Source organism: Petromyzon marinus, chromosome 51 (assembly GCF_048934315.1).
Source record: "Petromyzon marinus isolate PM22_M1 ecotype Great Lakes invasive population chromosome 51, UKy_Petmar_22M1.pri1.0, whole genome shotgun sequence".
Lineage (NCBI taxonomy): Eukaryota > Metazoa > Chordata > Hyperoartia > Petromyzontiformes > Petromyzontidae > Petromyzon > Petromyzon marinus.
In genome coordinates, this window is record NC_133717.1 from 13,592,907 (window position 1) to 13,616,971 (window position 24,065).

Below are 24,065 nucleotides of genomic sequence, written 5' to 3' on the forward strand. Positions count from 1 at the left end.
ATAACAACAAGAAAATCCAGAAAAACGCATGTCAAAAATATTATAAATTGATTTGCATTTTAATGAGGGAAATAAGTATTTGACCCCCTCTCAATCAGATTTCTGGCTCCCAGGTGTCTTTTATACAGGTAACGAGCTGAGATTAGGAGCACACTCTTAAAGGGAGTGCTCCTAATCTCAGCTTGTTACCTGTATAAAAGACACCTGTCCACAGAAGCAATCAATCAATCAGATTCCAAACTCTCCACCATGGCCAAGACCAAAGAGCTCTCCAAGGATGTCAGGGACAAGATTGTAGACCTACACAAGGCTGGAATGGGCTACAAGACCATTGCCAAGCAGCTTGGTGAGAAGGTGACAACAGTTGGTGCGATTATTCGCAAATGGAAGAAACACAAAAGAACTGTCAATCTCCCTAGGCCTGGGGCTCCATGCAAGATCTCACCTCGTAGAGTTGCAATGATCATGAGAACGGTGAGGAATCGGCCCAGAACTACACGGGAGAATCTTGTCAATGATCTCAAGGCAGCTGGGACCATAGTCACCAAGAAAACAATTGGTAACACACTACGCCGTGAAGGACTGAAATCCTGCAGCGCCCGCAAGGTCCCCCTGCTCAAGAAAGCACATATACATGCCCGTCTGAAGTTTGCCAATGAACATCTGAATGATTCAGAAGACAACTAGGTGAAAGTGTTGTGGTCAGATGAAACCAAAATGGAGCTCTTTGACATCAACTCAACTCGCCTTGTTTGGAGGAGGAGGAATGCTGCCTATGACCCCAAGAACACCATCCCCACCGTCAAACATGGAGGTGGAAACATTATGCTTTGGGGGTGTTTTTCTGCTAAGGGGACAGGACAACTTCACCGCATCAAAGGGAGGATGGACGGGGCCATGTACCGTCAAATCTTGGGTGAGAACCTCCTTCCCTCAGCCAGGGCATTGAAAATGGGTCGTGGATGGGTATTCCAGCATGACAATGACCCAAAACACACGGCCAAGGAAACAAAGGAGTGGCTCAAGAAGAAGCACATTAAGGTCCTGGAGTGGCCTAGCCAGTCTCCAGACCTTAATCCCATAGAAAATCTGTGGAGGGAGCTGAAGGTTCGAGTTGCCAAACGTCAGCCTCGAAACCTTAATGACTTGGAGAAGATCTGCAAAGAGGAGTGGGACAAAGTCCCTCCTGAGATGTGTGCAAACCTGGTGGCCAACTACAAGAAACGCCTGACCTCTGTGATTGCCAACAAGGGTTTTGCCACCAAGTACTAAGTCATGTTTTGCAGAGGTGTCAAATACTTATTTTCCTCATTAAAATGCAAATCAATTTATAACATTTTTGACATGCGTTTTTCCGGATTTTGTTGTTGTTATTCTGTCTCTCACTGTTCAAATAAACCTACCATTAAAATTTTAGACTGATCATTTCTTTGTCAGTGGGCAAACTTACAAAATCAGCAGGGGATCAAATACTTTTGTCCCTCACTGTACCTTGCAGTCAAAGGTTGTTTGTGATTGTACCCCGTGTATAGGCTGCTGTGGGAGTGTTGGTGGGCCATCTGGCTAGTTAATCAATGCGGCCATACTCATTATATAAGGCCAATAAAACCCTCAATTAGGGATCATAAACTGATTTTTATAAACTCGTTTTCAAGAGGTTTCCTGCATCGAGATGAGTCTCACACGAGCAGTAACCGGACCGGCATGCTGCTCATTGTGGGCTCGGGTTCATGACAATGCCACATGAGTAGTTTGCTCACGCATACGTTGTGTTTGCGTTGTAATTAAATGGGATGCGTCAGTGTTGTTTATAATCCTTGTGCAGTTCATTCGGGCCTACGCGCCTTAGTGTGCTGGCATCGTGTTGGGAGTGGTGGCGCAGTGGTTAGCGCGCACTGGACTGCAAACCCCCTCGGCCCCAGTTCGATTCCCGCTTGCAGCGAACATTGGTGAACTGGTCCTGGGTCTCCCATCGGTCAACTCGGCCTTAAATGAGTAGCTCATTCGGTGTGTAAACATCAGAAATTGGGGAAGACAATGGTGCGTTGCTGACCACCCTTGTGTATCACGGCTCCGGCCACCCGGGTTGGATTCACACTCGCGGCCAACACCAGTGACGATTATCTAAACCGGTCCTGTGCCTCCCCTAGGTCGACTCGGCTTCAAATGAGTACCTGGTGCAGTGTGCAGACATCGCTACGAGGGAGACAAAGGCGGCCGGGTGTAGTGCTGGCGACCCACCCCTTCGTGTGCCGTGCCGACCTTAATGGATGCTCGCTAACAGCACTTGCCCCAACAGTCACAGGCTATACGGCGGGGGGGATCTTTGTGTTTGTACCATGCCGGCCTTTAAAAGTTGCTTACGAACAGCACGGTCTGTTTAAAAAGGTTATGTGGGGTGGTCTTCGTCTTTGTGGTGTTGGCGATGAATCTTGTCCCATGACACCTCGGTTGGTCCCGTGACTTCCTGTCAAGCGAGCTTCAAGACGTTCACTTGGGCCTCGGAGTGCACACAGCCTGGCACAAAGCACTGTGGTGACGTCACCGCCAATTGGGGGTGAATGGCAGCTGCTGCTGTTGTTGTGTGTGGAAGACACCATATACCCACTGGCATAAATTACACATTCCTATGGCAGTGACCAATGAGTTGAACAAACGTGTGCGCTGTTGACGCGCCCACAAGTTGTGCAGACCCACGAAATGGTGGTGACGATGATGATGAAAGGCGCAGCCCTGCAATTGCCGGCTTTAAGGCACTGCTGGCGGAAGAGCCTCTACTATCGGGAGCTCTGTAGTGTGTGTTTTTTTTACCTACTCTCCCACGCTGGCCAGAGGAGCTGGGAGTACCCACACTTTCCTGACACTGCACCCCACCACACGCAACCTCTACCGATCCACTGACTGTGGTTGAACCCATTCACGTTACTGGGTGGCGGTGGTGGGTTGGGGGGGGGGATTTCAGAAACTTACATCGTTGTTGGTTCGACTGCCACGCCGGGAGATTGAATCGGCGACCCCTGATAAGACGATGAGTGTTAAGTGAGATGATGATGGTGGCGGTGGTGCTAAGTCAACCATCGTCAGGCATTGAACTCGTAACTGTGGGTCCAATACCCTCACAAGTAACATTTACAAATCATACTGCCTTGACATTGGTGTACAAGCACAACTGACAACAACAAACTCCACATTCTTCAATAAACCGTGGCCTTAAAATAAACAGTGTATTATAATAGTTGGATTAGGCCACCACTCCACATTCAAGTTTGTTATTTTTCAGGGTCACACCTACCGGTTGCATTCGTTTGCCTGTTAAACCCGAAACGCCGTGAGTTAAACAGAGACGATCGCTCAATAATTACTGGTGGAAGAGGAGTGAGTCAGGTTGGAGGAACAGGTAAATGGGTAGGTGAGAAGGTGAGCGAGTTTTATGTTACCAGGTTAAGCCCCCACTGAGCTTATACAGCTCTCTTTCAGAAGCGACCTGGCCACAGATGATAGCTGAACTAAGTGGCTTAAAGAACGCTAAAGGAATATTAAATACTCCCAAATACAACTGTCGGCAGTGGCAGTGCCAACAAGGACACTCAATTGATTTTGATAATGTTCAAGTTCTGTACAAAACTAGTTACTAGCGGTCTTGATCAGACCGCTTGTGTTGCGATGGAAACATTGTGGGGTTTTTTCCCATTTATTTATTTTATTTTCTATTCACGTGATTTTACCGAAAGAACCAAATAATAAAGCAGGCATCAGAGTTGGGATCGAACCCACAATGGAACCCACGACCTCCTGCATGCCGGGCGAGGTAGTTAACATCTCGCCACCGCTGTGCCCTCGCCACAGAGTGGGTAGGTGAGTAGGCGGGTGTCACTGAATAGACAGAGGCACAGCATAGAGACATACATGCAGGGAAGAGGAGTAGGGGATTCTGAGTGAGTAGGTAGGTGAGTGAGTTGGTCAGTGAGTTGGTGGATGAGTTGGTGATAGAGGAGTTGCTGGGGATTCTGAGCACCCTTTAATCCGAATGAAGCGAGTAGAACGAGATTCTCAGCTGTGAACGTGTAGACCATAAGTATCGACCTGAGACGGTGTGATCTCGTAACACTCTGAGCGGCACATGAATGTGTACATATATACTGCGTGTATATATTTATATTTTTTGTAACAAGTGATTTAGGGTAGCTGTGTATTTTGAGTGGAGTGATTTAAGTGCGATGGACTGCCTGGCGTGATGTCCTGATGAGAAGCATTGAGCCATTCCAGCAATCACACCGCATGGCATTCCCCCGCAAGTTATTTTAGCGGGCTGACGTTTGACCTCGGAGACACGCGTGCCCTTGCGTGTGCGTGCGTGGCGCACCTCGAAATTCCCGACCGAGCAATTGAGTTGCAGAAACGTCAACCTCGTTGTCGGGTGATTCTTGCGCTCGTTATTAAACGAGAAAATAATTAACGATTGCAATCATTTCGGCACGTGACCCGCCACGCCAGTGCTCGCCGAATCGGGAGAGAGAACGACTCGGAGGCCCGAGGAGGAAGCACAGAGGGGGCAGGGAAGGGCCCGCAGCTGCCCAAGCAATCTGTGGTCCTCTATAAAGTTAAGGCGTGCGAGGGGGCAGCACTCTATCCCGTACGGACGCAACAGGTGGTGTCCACAGTTTTGCTGTAACTGCCTTCTCCTTGCCCAGCCGAGGTACGGCTCCTCATCCTCGACACGCACGCGGAATAAGGGAGTCGCACAACATTTATTTTATATTTATATATTATCTTAAAGCCTGAGAGCCATTGGGCTCGCTCCGGCAGGTCTTTGTGAGCTTTTAAATGGAAGTGCAGCTGCGTCGCCCGGTGTAGCAGACAAGGGTCCTTCTTGCACCGAGAGGGCTCTGAATCCCCAGGGCACGTCTCCCACGCCGACGGGGGAGTTTCGCCAGCGTCCGTGCAGCGATCCACCAACCCCCGCCGCCGCCGGGTTACGGGCAGCAGTCACGTGCAGCAGCAGCAGCAGCAGCGTAGCCGCCGCCACCGCCCGGGCCGGACACGCGTGTCGCGACACGGACGCACGTCGAGAGCGAAACAGCAAGTGAAGTCCATCGCGTGCCGGATCGAAGGATTTGCCGTGGAGCCGCGATTTTTACGTTCTCCGCCTGGCGGGGTGCCGCTCGACCGCCGCCGCCGCCGCCTCGCCCACCGCGGAGTTGGCCTTTTGCTCGGGGAGTCTCTCTGCGTCGCAGCGAAGGTCATTGTGGCCGTCTGACATCTCCCCTAGATGCTGGGAGAGAGGGAGGCCAGCGTTGCCATTCCACTCTCTTCTCTCCTCTCTCGCGTGCCCCACGTTTGTTGACGGGCACCAACGCACCCCTTCGATCGGACCGATGAGCTGTGTGTAAAGCGGAGTCGTTTGTATGCCGTGCATATGGGTGCCTGGGATGTTGCCACAGTGGGCGTGGTGGTTAGGCACCAGGCCCTCGTTTAAGGCCGAGTCGACCTAGGGGCAGGCCCCGGCAAAGCGTTCTGGAATCCAACTCGGGGCTGCCAGATTCGTAGCGCCGCGCGGCGAACCGTTTCCACCGCCGTGTTTGTCGACAAATTAGTCTCCGTGAAAACAAACGCGGCAAAACCTTTATTTCCCTTCTAACGTCGGGTGAGAGCGATCCACGCACGTGTTCAGCAAGGCTGAACTGTCCCGCGGTGCCTGTGGAGTTGAATGGAAAGAGGGGCTGGCGTGAGGCGGCGTTACCCCCGAAGCACCCAGCCGCCCTGACGAGGCGTTGGCTTGCGTTTAATGATTCATCCCTCCTCCCATGGAAACGTAAGACGCTTGCCGCTCCGCACACATGCGTTTTGGTTCACCTGTCCCGGAGAGCAAATCTAATCCTGCATCTTGTTGATACGCAGCAAGCGCATCCGAGTAGAATGCAGAGACCGTGACCAAATTGACGTCTCGCTGCGCTTTGTGGAGTTCAGAGTAAAGCTGCGCTCGCTGATTCACTCTGATCACTCGCCTGCGGGTCAGTCTCCTCCTTTGTAGCCCTTTTATCGGCGACTACAACTACTGCCATGGTTACTGACATTCACTCGTTGATTTCTCCACCCATGTTGAGAACTCGGTCTACCGGATGCTGTCTCGTTTCTCACACGCTGTGTTCAACCACCACCAATGCTGCAGATCGCAACATCTCACTCACTCATCCACCCGCTCACTCACCCACCCGCATACTCACCCACCCACCCACGCACTCACCCACCCAATCACCCACACAATCACCCACCCATGCACTCACGCACGCACTCACTCACCCACTCACCCACCCACCAACTCATCCACTCACTCACTAACCCACCCACTTACCCAGTTAGCCACACATTGACTCACTCACTGACCCACTATCTCATCCACCCACTCACGCACCCACCCTGGCTGTTGGGGCAAGTGCTGTTAGCGAGCACCTATAAAGGCCGGCACAGCACACGAGGGGGTGGGTGGCCAGCACCACGTCCGGCCGCCTTTGTCTCCCCAGTGGCGATGTTTACACACCGCACCAGTTACTCATTTGAGGCTGAGTCGACCTAGGGGAAGAGGCCCAGGACCGATTCATATAATCGTCACCGGTGTTGGCCGTCAGTGGGAATCGAACTCAGGTGGCCGGGTTCGTAGCGCAGCGCGTTAACCGCTCCACTATCGCTCAGAAACACACACACACACAGGCACACCAGATTGTAAGACACCCCACCCACGTTTCCTTTTAAGATACTGCACGGGTGAGATCATTGCGTCTTATCATCTGGAGAATGCGGTCCCAGTAAGCGTGCGGACGTTGGGCCAACGTGCGGACGTTGGGCCAACGTGCGGACGCAGTCGGGGTATTGCACCGCGGTGCCCTGCGGAGTGCAGACAGACTCGTCGCAACGTGGATCGATAACGCGTCGGCCGCTGTGGCTGCGAGCCCCTTGGAGTCAGGGACAAGGAATCCCCCCGCCCCCCGCGCAGGAAACTTGAAGGTTCGCGAGACTTGCCCTTTTTGTTCTCTGTGGATGTAAATAAATAAATAACGGGGGGAGTTGCTTTTTTTTTCCTGCTTTGTTGACACCGGGGATGGAGGCGAGGAACGCCTCCTGCCGCCTCTGTGCGTCATGTACCCCGGGATGAACTTTCCACACTCGCGCACACACGTGTGCACACGCACACGTACAAAGGCAAAGATCCCCCGTATAGCCTTCACAGACTTGGGGCAAGTGCTGTTAGCGAGCACCTATGATGGCCAGAACGGCACACGAGGGGGTGGGTGGCCAGCACCACGCCCAGCCGCTTTTGTCTCGTCAGTGGCGATGTTTTTACACACCGCACCAGGTACTCATTTGAGGCTGAGTCGTCCTAAAAATAACCATCGCTGATGTTGGCCGCGAGCAGGAATTGAATTGAACTCTGGTTCAGAACGGTTAAGAGCGCAGTGTGCTAACCATTGCACTCCTGCTCCCCATGCACACGCAAACACACACATCCACACACACACAAGTGTGTGTGGATGTGTGTGTGTAGTGTGGAGAGCGGTAGCATAGTGGTTAGCGCGCTGCGCTACAAACCTAGCGACCCGAGTTCGATTTCCGCTCACGACCAACATCGGTGACGATTATCTGAACCGGTCCTGGGCCTCCCCTAGGTCGACTCAGCCTCAAATGAGTACCTGGTGTGGTGTGTAAACATCGCCACTGGGGAGACAAAGGCAGCTGGGCGTGGTGCTGGCCACCCACCCCCTCGTGTGCCGTTCTGGCCATCATAGGTGCTCGCTAACAGCACTTGCCCCAACAGTCTGTTAAGGCTACACGGGGGATCTTTTGTCTTTGTGTGTATGCGTGTGCACACATACCAACTGGAGTGAGCGGTAGCGTTGCGGTTAGCTACGCACCCGGCTCATGGACAACACCAGCGACGATTATCTGCACCGGTCCTGGGCGCCCTCCCCTAGGTCGACTCGGCCTCAAATTGGTACCTGGTGCGATGCGTATCTCCACTGGGGCGACAAAGGCGGGTCCGTACGTGGTGCCGCCCACCAAACCCCCCCCTGCGTGGCGCTCCATGTCGGCCTTGGTCGCCGCTGCTCGCAACTTGCCCCTGTTGAAGGCTGCACGGTGGCGGTCTTGGCCTTCGGTGCCGAGTCACTCGCGCCCACGTGATGCGTTCTGTCTGCTCCGGCCTCTTGGAACAAGGGGCGGGGTGGAGGGTATTGAGGAGGAGGAGGAGGTGGTGGCGGCGATGGTGCTGATGTCAGCGTTGCGTTGGCGCCGCGAGCGAGCCGCCAAGTGTGTGCGCGTGGCACAATGGGAGTCCCTGTTTGCCGCGCGCAATCCGAGTCCCCGGCGCTCAGCTCGGATGACCGGCGGGCTTCGTCACGTCGCCGGGTCCATTCGGGGGCGACAAAAAGAAATCCCGCCGGCTTGGGGTTACAACGTAATCCGTTCCACCTGTCCGCTCGCAGCACGCGGTAATCCCTTGGGTTTGGACACTCGAATGTCACCTTGCGCCACTTTGCTCGCGGAACGGCGGAGATCTTGGGTTTAGTCCACCCGTTCGTCACTTGCGTTGGCAACGCGCGCAGGTTGATGCTGAACAAGGGACGCTTAAGAGGCGCGGGAGGGTAAATAGAAGGGAGAGAAGCCTTGAGATGCTGACAGAAGTGACGTCACGGGGCGCCGGTGCGTGGTGAGAGAGGGGGAAGGGGGGGGGGAGTAGCGGGAGGAGGAGGAGGAGGAAGAAGACGCCACTTGATTTAAATGAAAATTCGAGTAAAAGTTGGAACGGGTCAAAGTTGACCTTTTGAACTGTTTTGTTCCTTATGTAAGGAAAAGGTGGATAAAGGCGCAGCCCCTGCACTTGCTGTGCTCACGCCACCGCTGGCAGGAGGGCCCTCCATTGGAAGGCGCCCTTCTAGAGGGTATTTGGCCGACTGCACCGCGCTGGATGTTAATCTTCGCCTTTAGTACACGGAGCAAAAGCGTAGATGTTCCAGTGTTCGCACATCCGGGATGTTGCGAAACACCACCCATCACCACTGTCACCAACAGCAGCAGTAAAAGCAGCAGCAGCAGGGGTGTGATGTTTGCGTGATGTTTGTGTGATGTTTGTGTGATGTTTGTGTGATGTTTGTGTGATGTTTGTGTGATGTTTGTGTGATGTTTACGTGATGTTTACGTGATGTTTGTGTGATGTTTAAGTGATGTTTGTGTGATGTTTGTGTGATGTTTGTGTGATGTTTAAGTGATGTGTGTGTGATGTTTGTGTGATGTTTGTGTGATGTTTGTGTGATGTTTGTGTGATGTTTGTGTGATGTTTACGTGATGTTTGTGTGATGTTTGTGTGATGTTTACGTGATGTTTACGTGATGTTTACGTGATGTTTGTGTGATGTTTGTGTGATGTTTGTGTGATGTTTGCGTGATGTTTGCGTGATGTTTGCGTGATGTTTGTGTGATGTTTGTGTGATGTTTGTGTGATGTTTGTGTGATGTTTGTGTGATGTTTGTGTGATGTTTACGTGATGTTTGTGTGATGTTTGTGTGATGTTTACGTGATGTTTACGTGATGTTTACGTGATGTTTGTGTGATGTTTGTGTGATGTTTGTGTGATGTTTGCGTGATGTTTGTGTGATGTTTGTGTGATGTTTGTGTGATGTTTGCGTGATGTTTACGTGATGTTTACGTGATGTTTGTGTGATGTTTGTGTGATGTTTGTGTGATGTTTGCGTGATGTTTGCGTGATGTTTGTGTGATGTTTGTGTGATGTTTGTGTGATGTTTGTGTGATGTTTGTGTGATGTTTGTGTGATGTTTACGTGATGTTTGTGTGATGTTTGTGTGATGTTTACGTGATGTTTACGTGATGTTTACGTGATGTTTGTGTGATGTTTGTGTGATGTTTGTGTGATGTTTGCGTGATGTTTGCGTGATGTTTGCGTGATGTTTGTGTGATGTTTGTGTGATGTTTGTGTGATGTTTGTGTGATGTTTGTGTGATGTTTGTGTGATGTTTACGTGATGTTTGTGTGATGTTTGTGTGATGTTTACGTGATGTTTACGTGATGTTTACGTGATGTTTGTGTGATGTTTGTGTGATGTTTGTGTGATGTTTGCGTGATGTTTGCGTGATGTTTGTGTGATGTTTGTGTGATGTTTGTGTGATGTTTACGTGATGTTTGCGTGATGTTTGTGTGATGTTTACGTGATGTTTGTGTGATGTTTGTGTGATGTTTGTGTGATGTTTGTGTGATGTTTGTGTGATGTTTGTGTGATGTTTGCGTGATGTTTACGTGATGTTTGTGTGATGTTTGTGTGATGTTTGTGTGATGTTTGCGTGATGTTTGCGTGATGTTTGCGTGATGTTTGCGTGATGTTTGCGTGATGTTTACGTGATGTTTGCGTGATGTTTGCGTGATGTTTGCGTGATGTTTGTGTGATGTTTGTGTGATGTTTGTGTGATGTTTGTGTGATGTTTGCGTGATGTTTGTGTGATGTTTAAGTGATGTTTGTGTGATGTTTGCGTGATGTTTGTGTGATGTTTGCGTGATGTTTGTGTGATGTTTGTGTGATGTTTACGTGATGTTTGCGTGATGTTTGTGTGATGTTTACGTGATGTTTGCGTGATGTTTGCGTGATGTTTACGTGATGTTTGTGTGATGTTTACGTGATGGGTGTGTGATGTTTGTGTGATGTTTGTGTGATGTTTGTGTGATGTTTGTGTGATGTTTGTGTGATGTTTGTGTGATGTTTGTGTGATGTTTGTGTGATGTTTGTGTGATGTTTGCGTGATGTTTGTGTGATGTTTGTGTGATGTTTGTGTGATGTTTGTGTGATGTTTACGTGATGTTTGTGTGATGTTTGTGTGATGTTTGCGTGATGTTTGCGTGATGTTTGTGTGATGTTTGTGTGATGTTTGTGTGATGTTTGCGTGATGTTTGCGTGATGTTTGTGTGATGTTTGTGTGATGTTTGTGTGATGTTTGTGTGATGTTTAAGTGATGTTTGTGTGATGTTTGTGTGATGTTTGTGTGATGTTTGCGTGATGTTTGCGTGATGTTTGTGTGATGTTTACGTGATGTTTGCGTGATGTTTGTGTGATGTTTACGTGATGTTTGCGTGATGTTTGTGTGATGTTTACGTGATGTTTGTGTGATGTTTACGTGATGGGTGTGTGATGTTTGTGTGATGTTTGTGTGATGTTTGTGTGATGTTTGTGTGATGTTTGTGTGATGTTTGTGTGATGTTTGTGTGATGTTTACGTGATGTTTGTGTGATGTTTGTGTGATGTTTGTGTGATGTTTACGTGATGTTTGTGTGATGTTTACGTGATGTTTGCGTGATGTTTGTGTGATGTTTGTGTGATGTTTGTGTGATGTTTGTGTGATGTTTGTGTGATGTTTACGTGATGTTTGCGTGATGTTTGTGTGATGTTTGTGTGATGTTTGTGTGATGTTTGTGTGATGTTTGTGTGATGTTTACGTGATGGGTGTGTGATGTTTGTGTGATGTTTGTGTGATGTTTGTGTGATGTTTGTGTGATGTTTGTGTGATGTTTGCGTGATGTTTGTGTGATGTTTGTGTGATGTTTACGTGATGTTTACGTGATGTTTACGTGATGTTTGTGTGATGTTTGTGTGATGTTTGCGTGATGTTTGTGTGATGTTTGTGTGATGTTTGTGTGATGTTTACATGATGTTTGTGTGATGTTTGTGTGATGTTTAAGTGATGTTTGTGTGATGTTTGTGTGATGTTTACGTGATGTTTGTGTGATGTTTGTGTGATGTTTGGGTGATGTTTAAGTGATGTTTGTGTGATGTTTGTGTGATGTTTGTGTGATGTTTGTGTGATGTTTGCATGATGTTTGCGTGATGTTTGTGTGATGTTTGCGTGATGTTTGTGTGATGTTTGCGTGATGTTTGTGTGATGTTTGCGTGATGTTTGTGTGATGTTTGTGTGATGTTTGTGTGATGTTTGTGTGATGTTTGTGTGATGTTTGTGTGATGTTTGTGTGATGTTTGCGTGATGTTTGTGTGATGTTTGTGTGATGTTTGTGTGATGTTTGTGTGATGTTTGTGTGATGTTTGTGTGATGTTTACGTGATGTTTGTGTGATGTTTGCGTGATGTTTGTGTGATGTTTACGTGATGTTTACGTGATGTTTGCGTGATGTTTGTGTGATGTTTGTGTGATGTTTGCGTGATGTTTGTGTGATGTTTGTGTGATGTTTGTGTGATGTTTGTGTGATGTTTGTGTGATGTTTGTGTGATGTTTGCGTGATGTTTGTGTGATGTTTGTGTGATGTTTGTGTGATGTTTGTGTGATGTTTGTGTGATGTTTGTGTGATGTTTACGTGATGTTTGTGTGATGTTTGCGTGATGTTTGTGTGATGTTTACGTGATGTTTGTGTGATGTTTACGTGATGTTTACGTGATGTTTACGTGATGTTTGTGTGATGTTTGCGTGATGTTTGTGTGATGTTTACGTGATGTTTGCGTGATGTTTGGGTGATGTTTACGTGATGTTTGTGTGATGTTTGTGTGATGTTTGTGTGATGTTTGCGTGATGTTTACGTGATGTTTGTGTGATGTTTGTGTGATGTTTGTGTGATGTTTGTGTGATGTTTGTGTGATGTTTAAGTGATGTTTGTGTGATGTTTACGTGATGTTTGTGTGATGTTTGTGTGATGTTTGTGTGATGTTTGTGTGATGTTTGGGTGATGTTTGTGTGATGTTTGTGTGATGTTTACGTGATGTTCGTGTGATGTTTGTGTGATGTTTGTGTGATGTTTACGTGATGTTTGTGTGATGTTTGTGTGATGTTTGTGTGATGTTTGTGTGATGTTTGTGTGATGTTTGTGTGATGTTTGTGTGATGTTTGTGTGATGTTTGTGTGATGTTTGTGTGATGTTTACGTGATGTTTGTGTGATGTTTGTGTGATGTTTGTGTGATGTTTACGTGATGTTTGTGTGATGTTTGTGTGATGTTTGTGTGATGTTTACGTGATGTTTGTGTGATGTTTACGTGATGTTTACGTGATGTTTACGTGATGTTTGTGTGATGTTTGCGTGATGTTTGTGTGATGTTTACGTGATGTTTGCGTGATGTTTGGGTGATGTTTACGTGATGTTTGTGTGATGTTTGTGTGATGTTTGTGTGATGTTTGTGTGATGTTTACGTGATGTTTGTGTGATGTTTGTGTGATGTTTGCGTGATGTTTGTGTGATGTTTGTGTGATGTTTAAGTGATGTTTGTGTGATGTTTACGTGATGTTTGTGTGATGTTTGTGTGATGTTTGTGTGATGTTTGTGTGATGTTTGGGTGATGTTTGTGTGATGTTTGTGTGATGTTTGTGTGATGTTTGTGTGATGTTTGTGTGATGTTTGTGTGATGTTTGTGTGATGTTTGTGTGATGTTTGCGTGATGTTTGTGTGATGTTTGCGTGATGTTTGTGTGATGTTTGTGTGATGTTTGTGTGATGTTTGTGTGATGTTTGTGTGATGTTTGGGTGATGTTTGTGTGATGTTTGCGTGATGTTTTCTTGATGTTTGTGTGATGTTTGCGTGATGTTTGTGTGATGTTTACGTGATGTTTACGTGATGTTTGTGTGATGTTTGCGTGATGTTTGTGTGATGTTTGTGTGATGTTTGTGTGATGTTTGCGTGATGTTTGTGTGATGTTTACGTGATGTTTGCGTGATGTTTGTGTGATGTTTGCGTGATGTTTGTGTGATGTTTGTGTGATGTTTGTGTGATGTTTGTGTGATGTTTGTGTGATGTTTGTGTGATGTTTGTGTGATGTTTGTGTGATGTTTGCGTGATGTTTGTGTGATGTTTGCGTGATGTTTGCGTGATGTTTGTGTGATGTTTGTGTGATGTTTGGGTGATGTTTACGTGATGTTTGTGTGATGTTTGCGTGATGTTTGTGTGATGTTTGCGTGATGTTTGTGTGATGTTTGTGTGATGTTTGTGTGATGTTTAAGTGATGTTTGTGTGATGTTTAAGTGATGTTTGTGTGATGTTTGTGTGATGTTTGTGTGATGTTTGCGTGATGTTTGCGTGATGTTTACGTGATGTTTACGTGCAGCGTGGAGGCACAGCCAGAACGAAACCTCGGCGTTGCTGTGAACGCCATGCAGGGTCTTCAGTTTCATTGCCGTTGCTCGCCAACCGCATTCTGTGCACCTCCACACAAGGGGGACCTTTGTGTATTTGGGTGTGTGTGGGTGTCTGTGTGGGTGTCTGTGTGGGTGTCTGTGTGTGTGTGTAACCATGGGGAGCGGTTGTGTAGCGGTGACGATTATCTGAACCGGTCCTGGGCCTCCCCTACGTCGACTCAGCCTCAAATGATTACCTGGTGCGGTGTGTCATAAACATTCCCACTGGGGAGACAAAGGCGGCCGGGCGTGGTGCTGGCCACCCTCCCCCTCGTGTGCCGTGCCGTCCTTTGTAGTTGCTCGCTAGCAGCACTTGCCCCAGCAGCCTGTTGAGGCTATGTGGTGACGGGGGGTGGGGTCTTTGTATGCGCGTGTAACCGTGCGTGTGTGTGCGTGCGTGCGTGCGTGTTTGTCCATCTCTTGCGGTGCAACAGATGTGGCCGTGGTGGAAATGAGTGACTTCTTCCACCAGCCCTCGCTGCTCTACCACCTGGGAGTCCGCGAGAGCTTCGACATGACCAACAACATCGTTCTGTACAGCGGCTCTGACCCCGACACTCTCAAGGTATCAAAGACAGAGGTCCCCCGTGTATCCTTAACAGACTGTGGGGGCAAGTGCTGTTAGCGGGTAGCACCTATGAAGGCCGGCACGGCACACGAGGGGATGGGTAGGCAGCACCACGCTCGGCCACCTTTGTCTCCCTAGCGGCAATGTTTACACATCGTATACCAGGTACTCATTTGAGGCTGAGTCAACCTAGGCGAGGCCCACGACCGGTTCAGATAATCGTCGCTGGTGTTGTGCCGTGAGCGGGAATCGAAAACTTAGTCTGTGTACGCACGTCTGCTAGAGGCTGCATGGGGGATCTTTGTGTTTGTGTGTACACACGTCTGCTAGAGGCTGCATGGGGGATCTTTGTGTTTGTGTGTACACACGTCTGCTAGAGGCTCACGATTCACAATTGATCTTCTGCTCGGATCGCCGCGTGAGTAAAATGTTGTATCGCACACCCTCCTCCATCCGACGCGCAACAATTATAACCCCATTCCCCGCTCCGAGACGTCTACAAGTTGCAGGGGGCGGAGTCCGATTCACCGCTGATCTCGGAACGCGCAAGTGGCTCGGCCTTAATTTTATCGAGAGAGGCGTAGCGCCGCCGTGTTTAAAGACATCGTACTCACCGCAGCGAACTGTAGTGACACGACCACACCTCGACAACATCTGGCGCCAAACTGTGCCACACGCCCTCCCGTATGGCCTTGTGGGAGCCTCGGTACCGATAAAGTTAGTTTATGATTTAAATGTCCTTCCTGTTCCGTTCCGATGATGTACACGTACTGACGGTACACGTACGTCATTGGAACGGAATCAGAAGATAAACTGATGACGTACACGCACGGACACTTACGTCATCGGAACGGGAAAGGGTTAAGAAAAACGTGGGCCGATTTGTAATTCCTGCGGCAGCAGCAGCGCCATCGGCGGCGGCGACGGCGGCGGATGCGCCGACGGAGGGGAAAGGTCGGAGGCTAATCCGGGCGGCCTTTGCCCTTGGCAGGCGTCGTGCGGGAACTGCACGTTCGTGCCGTACTCGGCGGCGACGGCGCACGGCGTGGCGGTGACGCCGGTGCTGGGCGACCAGGAGGGGGGCGCCCTGCGTCGCACCTCGCTCGCCCTGCACCACCTCAACTGGGACCCGGGCCTCGGGGCGCTGTGCGTGCCGCTCGCAGACCGCCTCCAGCAGATCCTGCAGGACGTGCAGGTCACCAGCAGGTGAGTGGGCGGTGAGTCTGTGGGTCTCTGTGTGATGAGTCTGTGGGTCTTCGTGTGGTGAGTCTGTGGGTCTCTGTGTGACCAGTCTGGGTCTTCGTGTGGTGAGTCTGTGGGTCTCTGTGTGACCAGTCTGTGGGTCTTCGTGTGGTGAGTCTGTGGGTCTCTGTGTGTGACGAGTCTATGGGTCTCTGTGTGACGAGTCTGTGGGCCTTCGTGTGGTGAGTCTGTGGGTCTCTGTGTGACGAGTCTGTGGGTCTTCGTGTGACGAGTCTGTGGGTCTCTGTGTGGTGAGTGTGGGTCTTCGTGTATGGTGAGTCTATGAGTCTCTGTGTGACGAGTCTGTGGGTCTCTGTGTGGTGAGTCTGTGGGTCTTCGTGTGGTGAGTCTGTGGGTCTCTGTGTGACCAGTCTGTGGGTCTTCGTGTGGTGAGTCTGTGGGTCTCTGTGTGACCAGTCTGTGGGTCTTCGTGTGGTGAGTCTGTGGGTCTCTGTGTGTGACGAGTCTATGGGTCTCTGTGTGACGAGTCTGTGGGCCTTCGTGTGGTGAGTCTGTGGGTCTCTGTGTGACGAGTCTGTGGGTCTTCGTGTGACGAGTCTGTGGGTCTCTGTGTGGTGAGTGTGGGTCTTCGTGTATGGTGAGTCTATGAGTCTCTGTGTGACGAGTCTGTGGGTCTCTGTGTGGTGAGTCTGTGGGTCTCTGTGTGACGAGTCTATGGGTCTCTGTGTGACGAGTCTGGGTCTTCGTGTGGTGAGTCTGTGGGTCTCTGTGTGACGAGTCTGTGGGTCTTCTTGTGGTGAGTCTGTGGGTCTCCGTGTGTGGTGAGTCTGTGGGTCTCTGTGTGACCAATCTGTGGGTCTCTGTGTGACGAGTCTATGGGTCTCTGTGTGACGAGTCTGTGGGTCTTCGTGTGGTGAGTCTATGAGTCTCTGTGTGACGAGTCTGGGTCTTCACGTGGTGAGTCTGTGGGTCTCTGTGTGACCAGTCTGTGGGTCTCTGTGTGACGAGTCTATGAGTCTCTGTGTGACGAGTCTGCGGTTCTCGTGATGGCCGTGTCGCCCCGCGCAGCGTCCTCTGCAAGGACGCGATCCTGGGTGACATCCGCCGGGCCCGCGGCAAGTACCAGGGGGAGGAGCTGGCGCGGGAGCTGGCGCACATCCGCTCGCGCCTCGACACCACCGAGTTGCTGAGCCCCGACATCGTCATCAACCTGCTGCTCTCCTACCGCGACCTGCAGGTGCACCTAGCCCGGCGCGGCGGGAGACCTGCGCTGGCCGCGGCCCGTCTTGCCGGAGTCACATGAGCACCTGGTGCGGTGTTTAACACATCGCTGCTGGGGGAGACACCGATGACGATTGTCTGAACCGGTCCTGGGCCTCCCCTAGGTCGACTCAGCCTCAAATGAGCACCCGGTGCGATGTGTAAACATCGCCACTAGGGAGACAAAGGCGGCCGGACGTGGTGCTGGCCACCCACCCCCTCGTGTGCCGTGCCTGCCTTTATAGGTGCTGCTCAGCACTTGCCCAAATAGTCTGCGAAGGCTATGAGGGGGGGAATCTTTGTCTTTGTTTTTGCACGCGTCTGTGAATGGGCGTGAGCGTCTCGCGTGTCTGCGTGTCCGTGTCTGTGTCTGTGTCTGCGTGTCCGTGTCTGTGTGTCCGTGTCTGCGTGTCCGTGTCTGCGTGCGTGTCTGCGTGTCTGCGTGTCCGTGTCTGCGTGTGCGTGTCTGCGTGTCGGTGTCGGCGTGCGTGTCTGCGTGCGTGTCTGCGTGTGCGTGTCTGCGTGTCCGTGTCTGCGTGTCCGCGTCTGTGTCCGTGTCTGCGTGTCCGTGTCTGCGTGTCCGTGCGTGTCTGCGTGTGCGTGTCTGCGTGTGCGTGTCTGTGTGTGCGTGTCTGCGTGCGTGTCTGCGTGTCCGCGTCTGCGTCCGTGTCTGTGTCTGCGTGTGCGTGTCTGCGTGTCCGCGTCTGCGTGCGTGTCTGCGTGTCCGTGTCTGCGTGTCCGTGTCTGCGTGTCCGTGTCTGCGTGTCTGTGTCTGCGTGTCCGTGTCTGTGTGCGTGTCTGCGTGTCCGTGTCTGCGTGTCCGTGTCTGCGTGTCTGCGTGTCTGCGTCTGGTGCACGACCGCTTCGTGCGGCCCGTGATGGCTTCTCGCCACCGGCCCCCGCGCTCGCCACGACAACGCTCTGTTGGGTAAACACGGGATTCCTCCTCCTTTGTGCGGCCTGCGTGCGTGCGTCTGACCGCCCGCGTGAGCCAACCCCCAGCCCTCCCCCCCCGCTCCCCGCCCGCCGTGCGCGTGACGGCTTTGTCCCCGCGTCTCCCCGCGCGTTCCTGCGACTCCGCGATCCGAGACGGCGGACTCCTCGCGACGCTTCGTTCCTCGCGCCCGCCCCCCGCCCACACCTCCCTTCCTGTGTGCTTGTGTGGCACGCCCCTTGGAGCCGGCGAGTTCGCAACCCGGAGTCGAGTTGGGATGACCCCCGCCGCCGCCGCCGCCGCCGCCGCCGCCGCCGGCCCCGCTCGGCAAGCGTGGGTCGACCGACGGTCGGCGATGAGTACGGTGGATTAATTTCACTTGCGCCGCTGTCTCGCGTTCGCCGGCGCGGTGAAGTAGGCACGGACGTACGGTGCTGGCCACCCCCCCTCATCGGAGTGTCGTCCTGCATTGCGTGTGGGGAGCGGTGGCGCAGCAGACCAGGCGACCTTCGATTCCCGCTCACGGCCACCAACGGCGGTGACGATTATCTGAACCGATCCCGAGCCTCCCCCTAGGTCGACTCGGCCTCAAAGGAGTAGCGCCTGGTGCGGTGCTCGTTAACATTCTCGCTCGGGAGACAAAGGCGGTCGGGCGTGGCGCTAGCCACCCTCGTGCCGTGCCGGCGGTGGCACTGCGGGTGGTGAGGTCGTCGTGTGGCCGGGAGATGCTGACTGGCTCGGCTTGGCTGGCCACGCGGCCCACAGGACTACGACTCGATGGTGAAGCTGGTGGAGACCCTGGACGCTCTGCCCACCTGCGACCTGGCCAACCAGAACAACATCAAGTTCCACTACGCGTTCGCCCTCAACAGGTGCGTGCAGCCGCACCGGCGGGCCTGTGCGCCGGAGGAGGTGGTGGCGATGACGATGACGGTGATGGTGATGATGATGAGGATGACGACGACGATGACGATGATAATAATGACGATGATGACGATGATGAAGACGGCGATGACAACTATTAAGATGACTATGATGAAGACGATGATGACGACGATGATGACGATGGCGATGATGATGATGATTACCACCACTGTCGTCACTCCTCCTGCTCCTTCTGTACGGGATACAGTGTTTCCCCATCGCACGTGTGTTGTGTTGCTCCAGGTGCTCTGGGTTTCCTCTCACCTGTATAGACGCTCATTAATTAGCCGATAACCAAAGTAAAAATAGTTTTTATTTTAGCAGGTCTAAGGCCGACTGAGCTACATAGCTCAGAAACGACCTGGGGAGCACAAATGACAGCACAACGAAGTGGCTTATCACGTGGAAATCTATAGCAGTCGCCAAATACTCTCAAACACCTTAATAGTTAGAGGACCGCAGAGCTTGGCCAATTGTTGCTGGTTTCACCGCGTGGCTGCCGGTGCTGTCGCCGCTGCTGCCTTTCCCGCTCCTCGTCCGTGGTTCCTCCTGGCACCCCTGAGTCGTCCCCTCTCTCTCTCTGAGTCGTCCTCTCTCTCTCTCTGAGTCGTCCCCTCTCTCTCCGAGTCGTCCTCCGAGTCTTCCTCGTTCTCTCCCCTCGTCGAGAGCGAGCGTGCGAGCGCTGTCCCGTCGGTGGCACCGCATTGCGGTTGGAACATCCGCGTCTGATCTCTGTGGCCGTATCGATAGTTCAGTGTTTACGTGCAACTCTACTGAGGGGACTGTGCGGTGTTGTCTTGGTGTGGGCTGGGACTCTTCTTGCTGGTGTTGTTTTTCTGCCTTGCCACAAGCTTGCATTTTGTGTTCGCCAAATTGGCAGGACTTCATGTACCTGTGCAATCCGTATTCGAATACTTTATATGTATATTTATTAATGTTCAGCGACGTGTTTACCTCTAGCCTGCACTCGTATCGCCTCGTGCGTTGTTTGTTGATGCATCTCGCTGACCCCCGTGTGCTCCCCGACGGGACATCCGTGAAAAAGAGCTTCACGGCTCATCGGATTCCTCCTTCCAGGATGAATGCTTGAAAGATTCCCCGATTGCGATCCATTTGGAGCAGAAAATCGCGTCGGCCGTGACCAAAGAGAAATGACCGGCCGTTGCGTGTCGATGACTCCGCGACGCGTGTCGATGACTCCGCGACGCGTGTCGATGACTCCGCGACGCGTGTCGATGACTCCGCGACGCGTGTCGATGACTCCGCGACGCGTGTCGATGACTCCGCGACGCGTGTCGATGACTCCGCGACGCGTGTCGATGACTCCGCGACGCGTGTCGATGACTCCGCGACGCGTGTCGATGACTCCGCGACGCGTGTCGATGACTCCGCGACGCGTGTCGATGACTCCGCGACGCGTGTCGATGACTCCGCGACGCGTGTCGATGACTCCGCGACGCGTGTCGATGACTCCGCGACGCGTGTCGATGACTCCGCGACGCGTGTCGATGACTCCGCGACGCGTGTCGATGACTCCGCGACGCGTGTCGATGACTCCGCGACGCGTGTCGATGACTCCGCGACGCGTGTCGATGACTCCGCGACGCGTGTCGATGACTCCGCGACGCGTGTCGATGACTCCGCGACGCGTGTCGATGACTCCGCGACGCGTGTCGATGACTCCGCGACGCGTGTCGATGACTCCGCGACGCGTGTCCCCCGCCGCCGCTGCCGCCACCACCACCACACTCGTGTCCAGACGCGGGAGCGTGGGCGACCGCGAGAAAGCGCTGTCGGTGATGCGTCAGGTGGTGGAGGGCTGTGAGCAGCCCCCCTCCGACATGCTGTGCCTCTGCGGTCGCATCTACAAGGACAAGTTCATGGACTCGGGCTGCAGCGACACGGAGAGCCGCGACAGCGCCCTCGAGTGGTGAGAGGGGAGGGGGGGGGGTCTAGCGGAACCTCCCGGGGGGGGGGGGGGCAGCGGATCTCCCTGGGTCCCGCGGGGCATGGCAGTCGAGCGCCACGAACATCCACGAACACGAGTTCCATTCCCGGCCGCGGCTGACGTCGGTGGCGAAAGCGTTGGGGTTTTTTTTCTCCCCAGATTATAATTCTCTTCGGGGCCCCGTGGAGTGATCGAGTGTGGCCCTCCAACTCATCTCACTCTGTCAGTCTGGCGTCTCTGCGCGTGATGTACGGGGAAGTTGGGTCATTGCCCGTAATGTTTCCTTTCAAGGCCTCGCAGGGTTATTGACGAACGCATTCAGTTTATAGTTGTCCGGGGCGAGTGTGATATCTGAACTGATCTTGGACATTTGTTGTGTTGTATACTGGATCAATGTGTGTGTGTGTATATAAGTGGGGAGCGGTGGTGTATTGGTGAGCGTGCCGCGCTATAAACCCGGCGACCCGGGTTCGATTCCCGCTCACGGCCAACACCGGTGACGATTATCTGAACCGATCCCAGGCCTCCCCTAGGTCGACTCGGCCTCAAATGAGTACCTGGTGCGATGTGTAAACATCGCCACTGGGGAGACAAAGGCGGCCTGGCATGGTGCTGGCCCCATCCACCCCCTCGTGTGCCACAGTGCCGGCCTTCATAGGTGTGGCGCTCGCTAACAGCGCTCGCCCCAACAGCCTGCTAAAGGCTACACGTGGGGGGGGATCTTTGTGTTGGTGCGTGTGTTCAGGTATCGGAAGGCGTTTGACGTGGAGCCGAGCCTCTACTCCGGGATTCATTTGGCGTCTCTGCTCATCGCGTCCGGACAAGACTTTGAGGGCTCCCCGGAGCTACGCAAGATAGGTGCCTGTATTTATTCACTCGTTCGATCCATCAGTTCCTCCGTTTACACACTGCCTAACTCGCTCGATCGCCAACCCACTCGCCCTCTCATTCAAGCGCTTGCTTACACACGGACTCACAAACTCACTCAACCACACGCCCACTCAATCAATCAAGCGATGTTTATATGTTACACGGAATATCCCGTTTTGCCAGCTACCCAGATAGCTTTGCAAGGAGATACGTGATTCAACAACAACATCAAAGCGATCCGTACGGAGGAACGGGCTGTTAAATGGAAGTGCAGCTGCGTCGCCCGGTGTAGCAGACAAGGGTCCTCCTTGCACCGAGAGGGCTCTGAATCCCCAGGGCACGTCTCCCACGCCAACGGGGGAGTTTCGCCAGCGTCTGTGCGGCGATCCACCAACCGCCGCCGGGTTATGGGCAGCAGTCACGTGCAGCAGCAGCAGCAGCAGCAGCGTAGCCGCCGCCACCGCCCGGGCCGGACTCGCGTGTCGCGACACGGACGCACGTCGAGAGCGAAACAGCAAGTGAAGTCCATCGTGTACCGGATCGAAGGATTTGCCGTCGAGCCGCGATTTTTGCGTTCTCCGCCTGGCGGGGTGCCGCTCGACCGCCGCCGCCTCGCCCACCGCGGAGTTGGCCTTTTGCTCGGGGAGTCTCTCTGCGTCGCAGCGAAGGTCATTGTGGCCGTCTGACATCTCCCCTAGATGCTGGGAGAGAGGCCAGCTTTGGCATTCCATCTTCTCTCTCTCTCCCTCGCGCGCACGCCCCTTGCCACGTTTATTCGAGGGCACCAACGCCCGCGCCGCCACTGCCTCCACAGCGCTGCCGGATGGCGTGGCACGCGCGCAAGCCGCCACCCGCCACGCAGCTCGGGCGCGCGAGCGCCGGCAAGGAGAAGGCAGGAGTCAGGAGTGGGACGAGGAGGAGGAGGAGGAGATGATGATGATGATGATGACCCCACTCTCGCCCCCTGGCTCGTTGGCCGCTCGCGCAGGCATGAAGCTGAACTCGCTGCTGGGCCGCAAGGGCAGCCTGGAGAAGCTGTCCAGCTACTGGGACGTGGGCCTCTTCATGGCCGTGAGCCTCCTGGCCGGAGATCACGCCAAGGCCACGCAGGCGGCCGAGAAGCTCTACCGCCTGCACCCCCCGCCCTGGTGAGTGCCCCCCGGCCCCCCACGGCCCCCCCAGCCCGACGCCGCCACCGCTATCCCCCGCGAGCTGCTCGCTCGTGGACCGGGCGTCTCCTCCCACGTGCGCGTGCAGTTGGTCGCTCTGCTCGGCCGGCTTACTGTGAAGTGGTTTTGTGGTCTTTGTTGGCAATCGTGCCGGCCTCGGTGCTGTTTGACACCGACCGTGTGTGTTTGTGTGTGCATGTGTGTACGTGTGTGCGTGCTCGCTAACAGCACTTGTCCCAACAGTCTGTTAAGGCTGTATGGTGGTCTTTGTTTTGTGTACGTATGTGTGTGTACGTGTGTATAGGGGAGATGTCAAACACCCACAATGACCTCCTGCCTTCCATGACCTCCTGTCACAAGTGCTGGCTAAAGTGGCCCCTCGGGATAGAGTCATCTTGTTGGGTGACTTTAAAGCCCGAGTTGGTCATGATGCTGGCACCCGGTCTGGAGTGATTGGATGGCATGGGCCAGATCAGCCCAATAACAACGGTAGGAGGCTGCTAGATTTTTGTGCAGCCCGTGGGCTTGTAATTACTAACATGCTGTTCCGGCATCGGCGCATCCACACAACATCATGGATGCATGCCGGGTCAAAGCAAGAACATCTGCTGGACTACATAGTGACGGACCAGCAGATGCGAGCCCATGTCCTTGACACCAGGACCTACCGTGGAGCTGATCTGCCCTCTGACCATCGACTTGTCATCTGTAAGATGTGCCTGCCATTCTTCCACTCCGGTGGTGGGTGTACACCCAGGACCCCATTCCAACCTAAAGTGGCCTGGTCTCAGTTATCTGATGAAAGTTGCAAGCGAGAATTTCATCATAGCTTGCGGCTGGGGTTAGCATCGTCCCCCACTCCTCCTGATGTCGAGGGTAAATGGGCGAGGTTTAGGACTGTGACTCATGCAGCTGCAATGGCTGCTTTGGGTACGTGGTCCAGACCTCCCCAGAAACCCTGGCTGACAGAGGAGGTGTTCAGGATAGTTGAGAAAAAGCGACAGGCCCACTGTCATCGGCTACAGAAT

At 52.9% G+C, this 24,065-nt stretch overlaps 1 protein-coding gene and 1 long non-coding RNA gene across 3 annotated transcripts in view; one reads left to right on the plus strand and one right to left on the minus strand.

Annotated features, from left to right (window-relative positions):
- The window catches only part of LOC116953439 (mitogen-activated protein kinase kinase kinase 15-like), a 59,997-nt gene that overhangs the window by 4,929 nt on the left and 31,003 nt on the right, over positions 1-24,065 (plus strand). The window contains exons 1-8 of one of the 2 annotated variants that reach the window (XM_032973657.2): positions 7,088-8,483; positions 14,596-14,726; positions 15,721-15,935; positions 17,001-17,169; positions 18,892-18,998; positions 20,810-20,980; positions 21,744-21,856; positions 22,857-23,016. In XM_032973657.2, coding sequence (XP_032829548.2) covers positions 8,000-8,483; positions 14,596-14,726; positions 15,721-15,935; positions 17,001-17,169; positions 18,892-18,998; positions 20,810-20,980; positions 21,744-21,856; positions 22,857-23,016 — 1,550 coding nt within the window. In that variant the 5' untranslated portion in view covers positions 7,088-7,999. Of the gene's footprint in view, positions 1-7,087; positions 8,484-14,595; positions 14,727-15,720; positions 15,936-17,000; positions 17,170-18,891; positions 18,999-20,809; positions 20,981-21,743; positions 21,857-22,856; positions 23,017-24,065 lie in introns of those variants that run through there. The other variant, XM_032973658.2, reaches the window with a different exon arrangement.
- On the minus strand, positions 4,748-8,097 carry LOC142931269 (uncharacterized). The gene is made up of 2 exons (XR_012947284.1): positions 7,992-8,097; positions 4,748-5,695 (listed from the first exon to the last, which is right to left on the minus strand). It is a non-coding gene; the product is annotated as an uncharacterized LOC142931269 (long non-coding RNA).